General features: G+C 43.3%; 2 protein-coding genes across 4 annotated transcripts in view; one reads left to right on the top strand and one right to left on the bottom strand.

Moving 5' to 3' along the window:
- Positions 1-5,718, top strand: part of cttnbp2 (cortactin binding protein 2) — a 152,503-nt gene extending 146,785 nt beyond the window's left edge. For all 3 annotated transcript variants that reach the window (XM_033038305.1, XM_033038308.1, XM_033038307.1), the window contains one exon: positions 4,720-5,718. In XM_033038305.1, coding sequence (XP_032894196.1) covers positions 4,720-4,950 — 231 coding nt within the window. In that variant the 3' untranslated portion in view covers positions 4,951-5,718. The remainder of the gene's footprint in view (positions 1-4,719) is intronic.
- Positions 5,719-12,859: 7,141 nt separating this feature from the next.
- cftr (CF transmembrane conductance regulator) overlaps positions 12,860-14,870 on the bottom strand; it is a 148,078-nt gene continuing 146,067 nt past the window's right edge. The window contains exon 27 of the mRNA XM_033038309.1: positions 12,860-13,928. Coding sequence (XP_032894200.1) covers positions 13,722-13,928 — 207 coding nt within the window. The 3' untranslated portion in view covers positions 12,860-13,721. The remainder of the gene's footprint in view (positions 13,929-14,870) is intronic.

Below are 14,870 nucleotides of genomic sequence, written 5' to 3' on the forward strand. Positions count from 1 at the left end.
ACCAGTCCCACCTCCCAGCATTGGGTCCATATATTTCCAGATTGGTTTGTAACAGGGAACTATTTTCTGTCATCCCTTTATCAAAATGTCTCATCATTTTCTAAATCTTTCCGATGGCCTCTTTCAGTCTTCTCTGGTCTTTGGAGAAACAGTATTAATGTTTACAAATTCACACAATGAGTGGTTGGTGTGGAACAAGATGCCAGAGGAGGTAATTGAGGCAGGACCTATTGCAACGTATAAGAAACATTAGATATGTACATGGGTAGGACAGGTTTGGAGGGATATGGGCCAAAAGTTGGCAGCTGGGACTAGTGTTGATGGGACATAGTTTAGTTTAGAGATACAGCGTGGATACAGGCCCTTTGGCCCACCGTGTCCGCACTACCAGCGATCCCCGTACATTAACGCTATCCTAAACCCACTAGGGACAATTTTTACATTTACCAAGCTAATTAACCTACAAACCTGTACGTCTTTGGAATGTGGGAGAAAACCCATGCAGGTCACGGGGAGAACGCACAAACTCCGTACAGACAGCACCCGTAGTCGGGATCGAACCTGGGTCTCCGTGGCTGCATTCGCTGTAAAGCAACAACTCCACCGCTGCTGTACCGTGACTGCCCTAACTGACATGTTGGTCAGTGTGGGCAAGTTGGGCCTGTTTCCACACTGTATAACTCTACGACTCCATACGTGAAATCTCACAACTCTGATAACTTCCTGGTCAACTTCTCTGGTAGCCTTGGAAAGACATAAAATGCTGGAGTAACTCTGCCAGTCAGACAGCATCCCTGGAGAATATGAATAGGTGATATTTCAGGTCAGGACCCTTCTTCAGACTGATTGTAAGGGTGGTAGGAAGGAAAATGCTGCCTGACCCACTGAGACGCCAGCATTTTGCATCTTTCCTTGGTAAACCAGCATATGTGACTGGCGCTGACGATGGCTGCCACGGTGTACTGCTCCTTGCTGTTTTGTCTGTGTTTGTTCGTTTGTGTCGTCTGTGAAAATCCGACAAGGATCACTTTCATGAGGGAGGTTCTCATTAACATCAGATATTCTGTACCTCCAAACATCGTTCCGGATTTCTCTCAAGCGCTGGATTATTTGGACATACTTGTCGGCGGGACTGTGGCTGCATTCAAGGTCTTGAGACGGAGGAGGACCCGTGGGAAGCGCTCTGGAGCACTCGCTCGACTCCGGCGACAAGGATTATGCACACACCACTCCCGAGTATATTCCTTGCAAATCTACGTTCTCTCAACGAACTGAAACTGCTGTGCCAAACAAACAAGGACTTCTGTCGAGCCGCTGCGCTGCGCTTCACCGAGACCTGGTTGTGTGAGTCGACCCCGGACAATGCGCTGCAACTGGCTGGCTTTCTCGAAGCGGAGGCAGCGGCGAAATCAAGAGGCGGTGGAATATGCTTCTACACTAACCAGGGCTGGTGCAGCAACATCACAGTACTGTCTAACTTCTGTTCTCCTAATCTGGAATCTTTATTTATCAATTGCAAACACTTTTATTCTCCAAGGGAATTACCTCTTTTGTTCTCGCTGGAGTTTACATTCCCCCCCCCCCCCCCCCACAGCCTGCGTACATGAGGAGCAAACGCAACTTACTGACCAGGTAATGAGAGTGGAGAGTCCACGGTCATTGTTTTGGGGGATTTTCTCAAGGCTAACCTCAGCCGAGAGCTTCCAAAATACAGACATCACGTTATCTGCCCCACCAGAGGGGAGAGAACACTCGATCATTGTTATACTACAATCAAGAACGCATATCGCTCTGTTCCCCAGGCGGGTCTGGGTTTCTCTGATCATTGTTTAGTTCACCTTATTCAGACCTACAGGCAGAAACTAAAAGCTGCTAAGCCTGTGGTCAGAACAATGAAAAAGTGGACAAGCGAGGGCATTGAAAACCTACTATCCTGCTTTGACTGCACTGATTGAAATGGGTTCAGGGAAGCAAACACAAGCCTCGATGAGTGTACAGACATAAAGACATGAGTGTACAGACAGCTGTGACATCATATGTCAGCTTTTGTGAGGACAGTTGCATTCTCACTAGACCCGGATCAGGTTCAACAATGACAAGCCTTGGTTTACAGCAGAGCTCAGACAGCTCCGCCAGTCGAAAGATGAGGCCTACAGGAGCGGGGATGCAGACCTCTACAGGCAGGCCAAGTACAAGCTGAGAAGAGGAATCAGAGCTGCCAAGGAAAGGTACTCTGAGAAGTTGAGGAGGAAGTTCTCAGCTAATGATAGATCTTCAGTGTGGAAGGGCTTGTAAGAAATCACCAGCTACAAGAGGAAGACCCCCCGCTCCTTGGCCAATTGTCAGATGACCAACGACCAGTTCTACCTGCAGGTTCGATAGACAGTACCCCCTCCCCCACACACTCATCCCCAATCACCACTTCACACCCACTTACAGCCTGACTCCAGTCTATAAAGACTGAGCCTTTGTTCACTACCCACCCACTCCTTGCTGCCCAACATCAGTCTGGCCACCTCCATCACTAACAATAGAAATTGAGGAGGTGGAGAAGCTATTCAGGAGACAGAAAAGCCGGAAATCTCCAGGGCCGGACAATGTTTCCCCCTCTACCCTCAAGCTCTGTGCCGAACAACTGGCACCGGTCTACACAGACATTTTCAACCATTCCCTGCAAACCTGCACTGTCCCTGCCTGCTTCAAAGTCTCCACTATTGTCCCTGGACCCAAAAAGCCAAGAATTACTGGTCTAAATTACTGCAGGCCCGTCACACTGACATCTGTAATCATGAAGACCCTTGAAAGACTTGTGCTGGCCCACCTGAAAAATATCACAAACCCCCTGCTGGACCCCCTGCAGTTTGCATACCGGGCCAATAGATCAGTGGATGACGCAGTCAACCTAGGCCTGCACTTCATCCTCCAGGGAACCTATGCAAGGATTTTGTTTGTTGATTTTAGCTCTGCATTCAACACCATTGTGCCAGAGCTACTACACTCCAAACTCTCCCAGTTGACTGTGCCTGAACCCCTCTGTCAGTGGATCACCAGCTTCCTGACAGATAGGAAGTAGCATGTGAGGCTGGGAAAGTACATCTCGGACCTGCTGACCCTCAGCATAGGAGCAGTTGTTTGTTCGTTGTTTTTCTGCATTCCTGCTGCTGCTGCTGCCTCTGTTTGTTGTCGTTCGCCTGACTGAGGTCAGTTGACAGGGCTCTCCACGGGGAGGTCAACAACATGAGCACTGAACACCACAGCCCCACCCGGCTCAGACCTGCCCCACAAAGAGTGGGTCGCCCTGAACCAGCTCCGCACAGGGGTCAGCCGGTTCATCGCCAACATACATCGCTGGGGGCTGCGTCCATCAGCAGCCTGCGTGTGTGGAGCAAACAGCGCAGCACGGCATTGAACTGTGCTACAGTGCCTGGAGGTCGTTACATAACCTCTGCTGCCTCAAACGCAAGAAGAAAAAGCATAGGAGCACCACAAGGCTGCGTACTCTCCCCTCTCCATTACTCTCTCTACACCAACGACTGCACCTCCACTGACTCCTCTGTCAAGCTTCTCAAGTTTGTGCACGATACAACCTTGATTGGACTGATCCAGGATGGGGAGGAATCTGCCTACAGAGAGGAAGTGACACATCTGGCGTCCTGGTGCCATCGCAACAACCTGGAGCTCAATGCTCTTAAAACGGTGGAATTGATTGTAGACTTTAGGAGAGCTTCCCCCTTTTCCCACTCATCATCAACAACACCACAGTCATATCTGTGGAGTCATTTAAGTTCCTTGGAACCATCATCTCCAGGGACCTTAAATGGGAGTCCACCATCGACTCCACAGTCAAAAAGGTCCAACAGAGGATGTACTTCCTGTGACAGCTGAGGAAGCACAATCTGCCACAGGCAATGATGGTCCAATTCTATACGGCCATCGTAGAGTCTGTCCTCACCTTCTCCATCATGGTCTGGTTTGGCTCAGCCACCAAGCACGACACCTGGAGGCTGCAGCGCATCTTTCAATCAGCCGAGAAGGTTGTTGGCAGCAATCTTCCCCCCATCGACGAACTGTACACTGCAGGGGCCAGGAAGTGAGCAGGTAAAATCATCTCTGACCCCTCTCACCCTGGCCACAAACTCTTTGAAGCACTTCCGTCTGGAAGGCGACTCCGGACTGTCAAAGCCGCCACAACCAGACATGAAAACAGCTTTTTTCCACGATCAGTAGCTCTACTCAACATCCAAAAGTCTGTAGCCTCCTTTTGCTCTGGTATTTTATTTCATTCTTCACATGTTTAAATTCTTAATTGTTTACTGTATATCGTGTTGTTACTTGCGAGCAAAGCACCAAGGCAAATTCCTTGTAAGTATACGTACTTGGCTAATAACATTTATTAAATTCAAGTCAATACAGTTCCTTGTAACTACTCTTCCCTTTCACCCTTTCCCTCTGGAAAACACACCTTTGGTGAAGCATGAAATCCATTCTAGCTCAGTTCTGGCCTGTGATTTTACGAATGGTTTATAAACATAGTTCCACGTTCCCTTCATATTTTGCAAAATTGTCCTAATATTTAAGGACATAAATGCACAGGAACAATTGTAATAGAGGTAGACATTTCTTTTAGAAAAAACATCAAATGAATGTCACTTGAATTCATTATATTTGGTAATATATATGGCACTAAAATCATGTCTTAATAATCTGTTGCTTTTGCAGGTTTCTGATTGTCCTTTAAAACATGGCATACCCATGCCAAGTAGCGACATTAAACGAGTGAGTAGATTGGGCATCTCAAGGGTGAAATCGCATCTACCTGTACTTCTGAACAACGCACACCGTATTCACCACAGCAGCAGTAATACAAGGCATTTAGAATCAAATAACAATATAACCAAGCAGATTTGGAACGTCGGCAAAACCGTACATGATGCCAATAACAACAAATAAGAAGATACTTCTCTTAGAAGACTTTATTTTGGAGTCTTCATTTTAACAGTGTAAAAGATAGATCTGTAATATATTCATGAAATGTAAAGTTACTCTTTGTTATTATCTGTTGATTTTGGGACCACAGTGACTAAATGTAGAAAACTCGATGATAATGCCGTGATAAAGCACTGTTTTTAGTTATTCCCTCTCGGTTTTATTCAATTCTTGGGTCGTGTACCTAAAATGGCAGATTTTTTTTGATTCAAGAAGAAGAATTTATACAAAAAGAAAATGGTTTGTTGCACATATTAAACATTTGCAATCATTGTAACACATTTTTTTTATTCAGGGTTTTTCCACAGAACTATATATATATTATGAAGTGAGAAGAACCATGTGGTACATATTTGGTATCCATGGCATGACGTGTAATTTACGCAAATGTATTTACATTTTTTAATATTAAAAACGTGTTTTCATTGGATTTTATCCAATGAATAGAATGTGGCAATAAATGTTAATGGAAATGCCCATTTTCATTCAATACAAGAAGCCATATTAACTGTTTTAATGGAATTCTATCGCTTCATAATTTCTCTTTTTTAATGTGATTTATGGTTAGTCACCAGTTTGTGGTGATACTGCAATGGTTAACAATTCACAGTGCATGTGTGGATAAATACCACAGTTTGTACAGAACACTTCTGCAGAAATCTTGTACTTATTTTTTAAAATGAATGTATTTGAATTTATTGAAGTAAAACATATGAAGAGAAACAAAAGAAATGTCTGGCTTTCAAACCAATCTTTTCTTGTACTTCAGAGTCACAAACACGGCTTTGAGCATTGGGTCACAGATGAAGTAACCATTGACCATGTGGATTAATAGTCATCGTTTTTTCATAAAACTATGGAAGGATGAAATAGCAGGCCAGTTGATTTATCAATAATGAAAAGAAAAATATGAGTTGTCGATGTACTTCTGGTCGAACTCAAATTTTTGCTGTCAGCTAGTTTCCATGATTGCACAGTGCGTTCCCACATTTCCACGTTGTATACTTCAGCAGTGGGCCATTGGTTTTACTGCCAAATAATCTGTACCTCTTCAGAGGGGTTGCATTTTACCTCATGTTGTATATTTCCAGACACATCAATGTTTTTGATGTGTATGAACATCTTGTTGGAAGACAAAGGAGAGGTAGAAGGGATATAAAGAAGATGCATCATAACATATAAACATAATGTCAAGGTAATCCAGGACTAAAATCAGTGATGTGATACGTTATCAGTTATTTCATGCATTTTCAGGTGCCATATTGTCCTGCTTCATTCACGACACAATTCGTTGGCAGGTGGCAGAAATTAATGGAAGGGGGAAATGTTTCTTTTTTGTTCTAACCTACATGGAAGAGACATTCTTGCCATTTTGGACAGTCGTATTGCTGAGAAATGCCACTGGTGCAAGAAGAATTACATTTCTTGACAGAGTATAGTATGGACTTTGCCATGCCAACCAAGATGCCCATCTAAGCCAGTCCCATTTGCTGGTCCCATCTCGCATATCGCTCAAAACCTTTCATATCCATGCACCTGTCAAAATACCTTTTAAATGCTGTTATTGTAGCAAATCGTTCCATATACATATCGCCCTCTATGTCACTCAAATTCTCCTCTCATCTTAAACCTATGTTTAGTTCTTATTTCCCAGCCTTTGGTTGGGGGGGGGGGGGGGGGGGGGGGGGGGGGGTTGGAGAGACTGCATTCACCCCATGTATAACCCTTAACATTTCATTTCGAGGAGGAACCATCTTGGGGAACGGCTGCTAACCAGCAGCCATCCGTTTAATTCAGTTGTTTTTCAGTTTTTAGTTAGTTTTGTTTCGTTTTTTCGGAGAAATGGACTTCTTATTGTGGGGGGAAGGAGGTAACCTTACTTCTAGGTCCCTACCTGGTCGGTGAGGCAGCTTTTTCTCTGGGCTGCCGGTCGACCCGTCCTCGTGACCTACCAGCGGGCTTGGAGCGCCGTTTCCTGGTGGGGACCGCCCAGCACCTCGGCTTCGGTGGCGGCACAGCGCTGGAGCGCCATCGCGGAGCGGAGCGGGCGATGCCTTGCCTGGGTCGCCGTGCTGGATTGACGCGCTGGAGCTCCGGTGAGCTGGACCGCCGAGAGCAACACCTCCGGGCTGCGGGTCTGCGCAGCGGAGCGGGCGGCGCTGACGTTAACATCGGGAGCCTGGGAGCTCCAACTCGGTGCGTCCTTGTCGGCTTCGGAAGCCGACAATCCCCTGCTAGGAAGCGGCCGTTCCAGGTGGCCCAGCCACTGTGAGGACTCTCCCGACGCCAGGGCAAGACCACCCGGCTTGAACGGCCAGGAACATCGGGCCTCCGTTGAGGCAACAGCGCCTGACTTTTGGGAGAACTGGGGTTGGGGACTGGACTTTTGTGCCTTCCCCCCACAGTGGTAACCACTGTGGGAGGATGAATTTTCTGTGTGTAAGGTACTTTGTAAGTCTGTGTCCAAGATGGCTGTCGGAAGAGAGAGTGGACGCTGGCGCGCTTTAGCTGCCGCTGCTCTCTCTTCACATTGTGTTTTTTTTTATTTTGTGTCTTTGGAGCGATTTCTATCTTTGGTTTGTGTATTGATGATGTCCTTATTATTTATTTTTCTCCGACTATATTTTTGTTTTCTCTTCTGTTTAATCTTTGTAAGGTGACCTTGAGATTTGAAAGGCGCCCGAAAATAAAATTTATTATTATTATTATTATAGCACTCTATAAGATCACCCCTCAGATCACTCCAAGTAATAAAGTTCCATTCTGCCTAATCTCCCTATAACTCATTCCTGGCAACAACTTCAAATCTTTTCTACACTCTTTACAACTTAATGGTATTTCTCCTATAGGAGGGTGACAAAAACTAAATATGATAATCCAAGTGCGGCTTTACCAACATCTTGTGCAACTGCATTCTAACGTCCTTACTTTATATTCACTTATCTTATTGACCAAGCCCAGAATGTCAAAAGCCTACTTCAACACCCAGTCCACCTGGGATACCACTTTCAAGGCCTCATCTTTCAATCTCTTCTAAGATCCAAGATTCAGATTATGCATGGATACAGAGGGTGATAGAAGGATTTACTTCTCACTTCTCCCCATTATCAAAAACAAGACATGGTGCAATAAAATAGAAACTGAAGGAATTGTAGATTTTGGAATGTTTAGCAAAACACTAAGTACTGGAGTAACTCAGCAGTCCTGATCCAAAACATAACCTATCCATTCCCTCTGCAGTTGCTGTCTGAGCCACTGAGTCACTCCAACATTGTGTTTTGCTCAAGACACGTCTGTCGTGAGATTGCACACTAATCCTTCAGAGGTCCCTGGTCCTGACACGAATGGAGCCTGTAGATAGTTACTGGCTGTGTGCACCTCTTGCCCTGGAAGCAACATTAAGGAGTCCTGCATCTGACAACAGTGTACGTATGAATCTTGGAGCCCAGCCTTCCCGACATGAAAAAGATGGTCACTTATATCCAACTTCCTCTTGGCACAACTGTAACACATTTTCAAATAACAGTATATTTTGCAGCCAAACGCTCGGCTATTCTTCATTCTCACCTAGCTTGCAAGAAAGCTCAGAATGACACACATCGACTGACATCGTGATTTGCCTGTTCTGCAGCCTTATTGGTATCGGTTTGTCATTGTGCAAAAGAGAAACAATATGAAGATGATATACAGTGGCTTGCAAAAGTATTCATACCCCTTGAACTTTTCCACATTTTGTCACGTTACAACCACAAACGTAAATGTATTTTATTGGGATTTTATGTGATAGACCAACACAAAGTGGCGCATAATTGTGAAGTGGAAGGAAAATGATACATGGTTTTCAAAGTTTTTTACAAATAAAAAACTGAAAAGTTAGGCGTGCAAAAATATTCAGCCCCCTTTACTCTGATACCCCTAAATAAAATCCAGTGCAACCAATTGCCTTCAGAAGTCACCTAATTAGTAAATAGAGTCCACTTGTGTGTAATCTAATCTCAGTATTTATTTTATTATTAAAGCTTTATTTCAGACACAGGTCCATATAACACATCAAACAGTACAAAGAATTACAAAGATACATTAAAAGATTGCATATTAGCCTAAAATATATATAAGCTATTGCACCAATGCCATCTTAGCCTAGAAGTGAATCTATAGCAGCTTTTCAGAGGGCTGACTAGGGCTTCAATTATGTGGTTCTCTGATTTGTCCAGGCGACACATAAAACTAAACATCAGCTGTCTTAAGAGTGCCTCACAGGTTGGCACTCTAGTGGACACAAACAATTGACTGGCACTATGCCACCTAGGGACACGAAGTAACAACCTCATTGCATCATTGTATGCAACCTTAAGCCTCTGCATACTCTTTTTCTTATAATTAGACCACAATTGAGCAGTATATAACGGTGTGATGTAGGTTCTGAACAGGGAACACTTCACAGAATCAGAGCACATATAAAACTTCCTTATAAGCATGTTGGCTTGAAGATAAATTTTACAGCGCCGTCGGTTGAGGTCTTTGTCATCCTTCCAGTCATCGGATATGACATGACCTGAGTATTTAATTTCCTCACACACAGCAAGAGGACTGTCTGACAAATAAAAGGTCGGAAAAGTTGATTCCCTGTCCTCAGCGCTTCTAATAACCATTATGCGGCTTTTCTTAGCGTTATACTTTATGTCATAATCAAGGCCATACTGAGAGCACACCTTCAACATCTGCTGCAGCCCAGCACTATATGGACAGAGCAGGACCAGGTCATCTGCATACATCAGATGATTAACAATAGTATAAATACAGCAGTTCTGTGAAGGCCTCAGAGGTTTGTGAGAGAACATTAGTGAACAAACAGCATCATGAAGCCCAAGAAACACACCTGACACATCAGGGATAAAGTTGTGGAGAAGTTTAAAGCAGGGTTAGGTTATAAAAAAATATCCCAAACTTTGAACATCTCACGGAGCACTGTTCAATCCATCATCCGAAAATGGAAAGAGTATGGCACAACTGCAAACCTACCAAGACATGGCCGTCCACCTAAACTGACAGGCCGGGCAAGGAGAGCATTGATCAGAGAAGCAGCCAAGGCCCATGGTAACTCTGGAGGAGCTGCAGAGATCCACAGCTCAGGTGGGAGAATCTGTCCACAGGACAACTATTAGTCGTGCACTCCACAAATCGGGCCTCTATGGAAGAGTGGCAAGAAGAAAGCCATTGTTGAAAAAAAGCCATAAGAAGTCCCGTTTGCAGTTTGCCACAAGCCATGTGGGGGACACAGCAAACATGTGGAGGAAGGTGCTCTGGTCAGATGAGACCAAAATTGAAGTTTTTGGCCCAAATGCAAAACGCTATGTGTGGCGGAAAACTAACACTGCACATCACCCTGAACACACCATCCCCAATGTGAAACATGGTGGTGGCAGCATCATGCTGTGGGGATGCTTTTCTTCAGCAGAGACAGGGAAGCTGGTCAGAGTTGATGGGAAGATGGATGGAGCCAAATACAGGGCAATCTTGGAAGAAAACCTGTTAGAGTCTGCAAAAGACTTGAGACTGGGGCGGAGGTTCACCTTCCAGCTGGAAAACGACCCTAATCATACAGCCAGAGCTACAATGGAATGGTTTAGATCAAAGCATATTCATGTGTTAGAATGGCCCAGTCAAAGTCCAGACCTAAATCCAATTGAGAATCTCTGGCAAGACTTGAAAATTGCTGTTCACAGACGCTCTCCATCCAATCTGACTGAGCTTGAGCTATTTTGCAAAGAAGAATGGGCAAAAACTTCAGTCTCTAGATGTGCAAAGCTGGTAGAGACATACCCCAAAAGACTTGCAGCTGTAATTGCAGCGAAAGGTGGTTCTACAAAGTATTGACTCAGGGGGGCTGAATACTTTTGCACGCCACACTTTTCAGTTTTATATTTGTAAAAAAATTTGAAAACCGTATATCATTTTCCTTCCACTTCACAATTGTGCACCACTTTGTGTTGGTCTATCGCATAAAATCCCAATAAAATACATTTACGTTTGTGGTTGTAACGTGACAAAATGTGGAAAAGTTCAAGGGGTATGAATACTTTTGCAAGCCACTGTACATGTTGGGGATGTACATGTCACAGTCAGCATCCAATATTTATTACTCAGCACATTTATTTTTATATTCGCAGCTTGAAAAATGAGAATGAGCAGAGACTTGTCCAGAGTTGAAATGAATCGGGTTAGATAGAAGTTGTTTATATAGAAATCTTTATTACACACGCTATATCACTTGAACACTAATATCTCTCTAAAATGATGAAATAAAGTTATAAATGTATGTTAATTACTTGAACATGAATGTTGCCAAATATGTTTGTCGTACAATAACTATAATACATTCAAAAATGCTAATTATTATTTTTGTTTTCATTATTTGTGCTAGACCTAACTTGTAGGCAGTTCTAAGTTTAATAGCCGTTAAAAGGTAAATTCGGCTTTGCATTAAATAGTTTATGATGCTATTTTGTTTCCAATAGATGCTCTAATTAAAGAATTCCTAACATGAGCACACTGAATTCTTTTTTTTTTAATATTGATCAATTATATAGAAGTATACATTTGTTTACAGTGAAACATAGAAACATAGAAAATAGGTGCAGGAGGAGGCCATTCGGCCCTTCGAACCAGAACCGCCATTCATTGTGATCATGGCTGATCGTCCCCAATCAATAACCCATGCCTGCCTTCTCCCTGTATCCCTTGATACCAGCAGCCCCTGGAGTTCTATCTAACTCTCTCTTAAATCCATCCAGTGATTTGGCCTCCACTGCCCTCTGTGGCAGGGAATTCCACAAATTCACAACTCTCTGGGTGAAAAAGGTTTTTCTCACCTCAGTCTTAAATGGCCTCCCCTTTATTCTAAGACGGTGGCCCTCGATTCTGGACTCGCCCTACATTGGGAACATTTTTCCTGCATCTAGCTTGTCCAGTCCTTTTATAATTTTATATTTCATTTTAATGCTCCCTTTTTAAATACCAATCACACTGATGATTGTAACGTCCAAAGGTACAAAAAATATTCCTATTGTTAAATATTAGTTTGAATCTGTAACATTTTTCTATGAAATGTGTGCCAATATCTCCCCAACAAAAAGATTTTGGCCCCACAAGAGAATCTGTGTCTGTTAATATACCACAAGGTAAATGACACGTTTACTTCAGTGGAACAGTTTAAAGCAGGAAGATCGATAACCATCACTCCACTTGTGTAGAAAATTACAATTGTTCTTTTGTAGCCAGAAACGTCCCTGCGGCTTCAAACATCCACAGGGATATGTGCAGCAGGCATCTTCACTTTAGAGTTCCCCTTCATTTCTTCTTGGTCACTCGACCAAAATCTACAGTGATTCCAGAAGTCACAATATGACCTCAAGCAGGATGAAATAGGTAATAAATGCTGGCCTTTTCCTGATGCACAATTTCCGAGGATAACTGCTTTGAAAATATACAGTAGAAAGACACAAAAAGCTGGAGTAATTCAGCGGGACAGGCAGCATCTCTGGAGAGAAGGAATGGGTGACGTTTCGGGTCGAGACCCTTCTTCAGACTGGTTAGGGATAAGGGAAATGAGAGATATAGATGGTGATGTGGAGAGATAAAGAACAATGAATGAAAGATATGCAAAAAAGTAATGATGATAAAGGAAACAGGCCATTGGTGGTTGTTTGTAGAGTGAAAACAAGAAGCTGGTCTGACTTGGGTGGGGGAGGGATGGACAGAGGGAATGCCGGGGTACCTGAATTGAAAGAAATCTATATTCAGGGTCTTGTTGAAATGAAATTCTCCAATCCACTGCATATTTAGGCTCAATCCTGACCATAGAGTTTGCACATTCCCCTTATGACTAGGTAGATTTTCTACCGCGTATATATATCGATAGCTATACAGGCTGGTCGGTTAATTAACTGTAAAACATCCTAGTGTCAAAGGTATAATCTGAGGGAAATTAATAAGAACATGGGGAGAATTAAAAATGGAATGAATGTAGGATTATACAAATGGATGTGGACCGAATAATCTGTTTCCACACTTGTCTGTTCTCAGGGGTCAGATGACTACAAAATACTCTCCAATAATCAAATATATATGAAGACCCTGAGGTAATTTTTTATATTGAAGTTTTACCATTTCCTAGGCACAGTCAATTATTAGACATAATGTTTGAAAATACTTGGTTGTCCCACGCCTTCTACATCAAAGTTTAGAACAACAATACTTCATAATGCATCTCAGCCGTGCAAATGATCTGACCCTTCCCAAATTTACTTATTTGGAGCTGTTCGTAAATGAAAGATCATAGTGCCCTGTCAATAGGTTGGGTGCAGTCAGAGCCAAGACTGACCGTGATATTACAACACTGGTGATTGATTAAGCTTCTATTGGGCCAACATTGGAAGACAGTTGGATCATAAGCATCACCAAAGGAGCCCTAAATGCAATAGAGCTTTGCTGAGTCAACAGTTTGGAAGATTAGCTTTCCCTATGGGATCCTATGTAAGTCACATGTCTATAATGTGGATTAATTTAGATGTAAATATGTACTTACACACACAAACCTAAAGGTCCATGAGGATTTGCTCAGGCTACCAGTTTCTAAGAGTAGTGCAGAGTTTTGTGCTGCAGTTGTAGGTTCTCTGCAATTCCCTGCTTCCAATAGCTTGATGAGAATGTTGTGCATTTTGTTCTTTGTAGCTTCATAACCTTGTTTCTTGGAGGTCCTCTTCTGCCTCTTCCTGCAAGGCAGTTATTTTTGGACGTGTTTTCCTTTTGCTTGAATTCCTTTTGTGAGCGGTGAATAGCTTTGCACGGTCCAAATGTCCAAAGACCTGCTTGAAAATATTTGCTTCTGTTAGAAGCTTCTGCAGAGCATCAAACTGTTTCACTGCACATCCTTCAATCACCTACAATGAAATCAAACACACAATTAGGTATTGGACAAAATATATTTTTTTATTAGGTATTATCCATTAAGAAGGTAAAGAAGTTTCAATTTTTGTGCAAAGATCAGCTGAAAGAAATGAACTATTTTGGGACACCCAGGATGGAAATATCGAATACTATTTGCTTTAAGGTGAGAGGGGGAAAGTTTGATGGAGATGTGCGTAAGTGTTTTTACACCAAGGATTATAAGTTCTTCAGGGGTGGTGGTGGCAGATGTGATGGTGGCATTTAGGAGGCTTTTGGATATGCAGGGAATGGAGGGATAGGGATTATGTGTTCTTAGAGCTGGGCTTGGCATTATGTTTGGCACAGGTACTGTGGGCCGAAGGGCCCTGTCGTGCTGTACTGTTCTATGTTCTATTTAAAATAGTATGTTTCAGCAGTATTAAGAACAAAAAGTGATCCTAAAGATGTCCCACGGCGAAGTTAATCTTTAGTGGCTTTTCAGATCAATTTATGGCGTGGATTTGTGAAAGGGATGGTTGCGCATAGAGGGAGGGAGAAATAAAATTGTTCGCCAGGTAACTAGTCAAATCATTCAGGCAATTGACCTCCACCTATGTTTGTTTTCTTCTTTTGTCAATGACCCAAGATTAGGATATAACCAGCAGAAAAACGGAGAGCATCGACAGAGAAGGGCTGAAGTTTCATCAGAACTGGGAAAGGCTGTAGAGTAAAAAATATAAAGATACCAAGGGAAAGGAGAGGGAAGAACGTGCGGCAAGGTGGCGCAGCGGTTGAGTTGCTGCCCCTACAGCGCTTGCAGCGCCAGAGACCCGGGTTCGATCCCCACTACGGGTCCTGTCTGTATGGAGTTTGTACGCTCTGCCCGTGACCACGTGGGTTTTCTCCGAGATCTTCGGTTTCCTCCCACACTCTAAAGACATACAGGTTTGTAGGTT

Source organism: Amblyraja radiata, chromosome 19, assembly GCF_010909765.2.
Source record: "Amblyraja radiata isolate CabotCenter1 chromosome 19, sAmbRad1.1.pri, whole genome shotgun sequence".
Lineage (NCBI taxonomy): Eukaryota > Metazoa > Chordata > Chondrichthyes > Rajiformes > Rajidae > Amblyraja > Amblyraja radiata.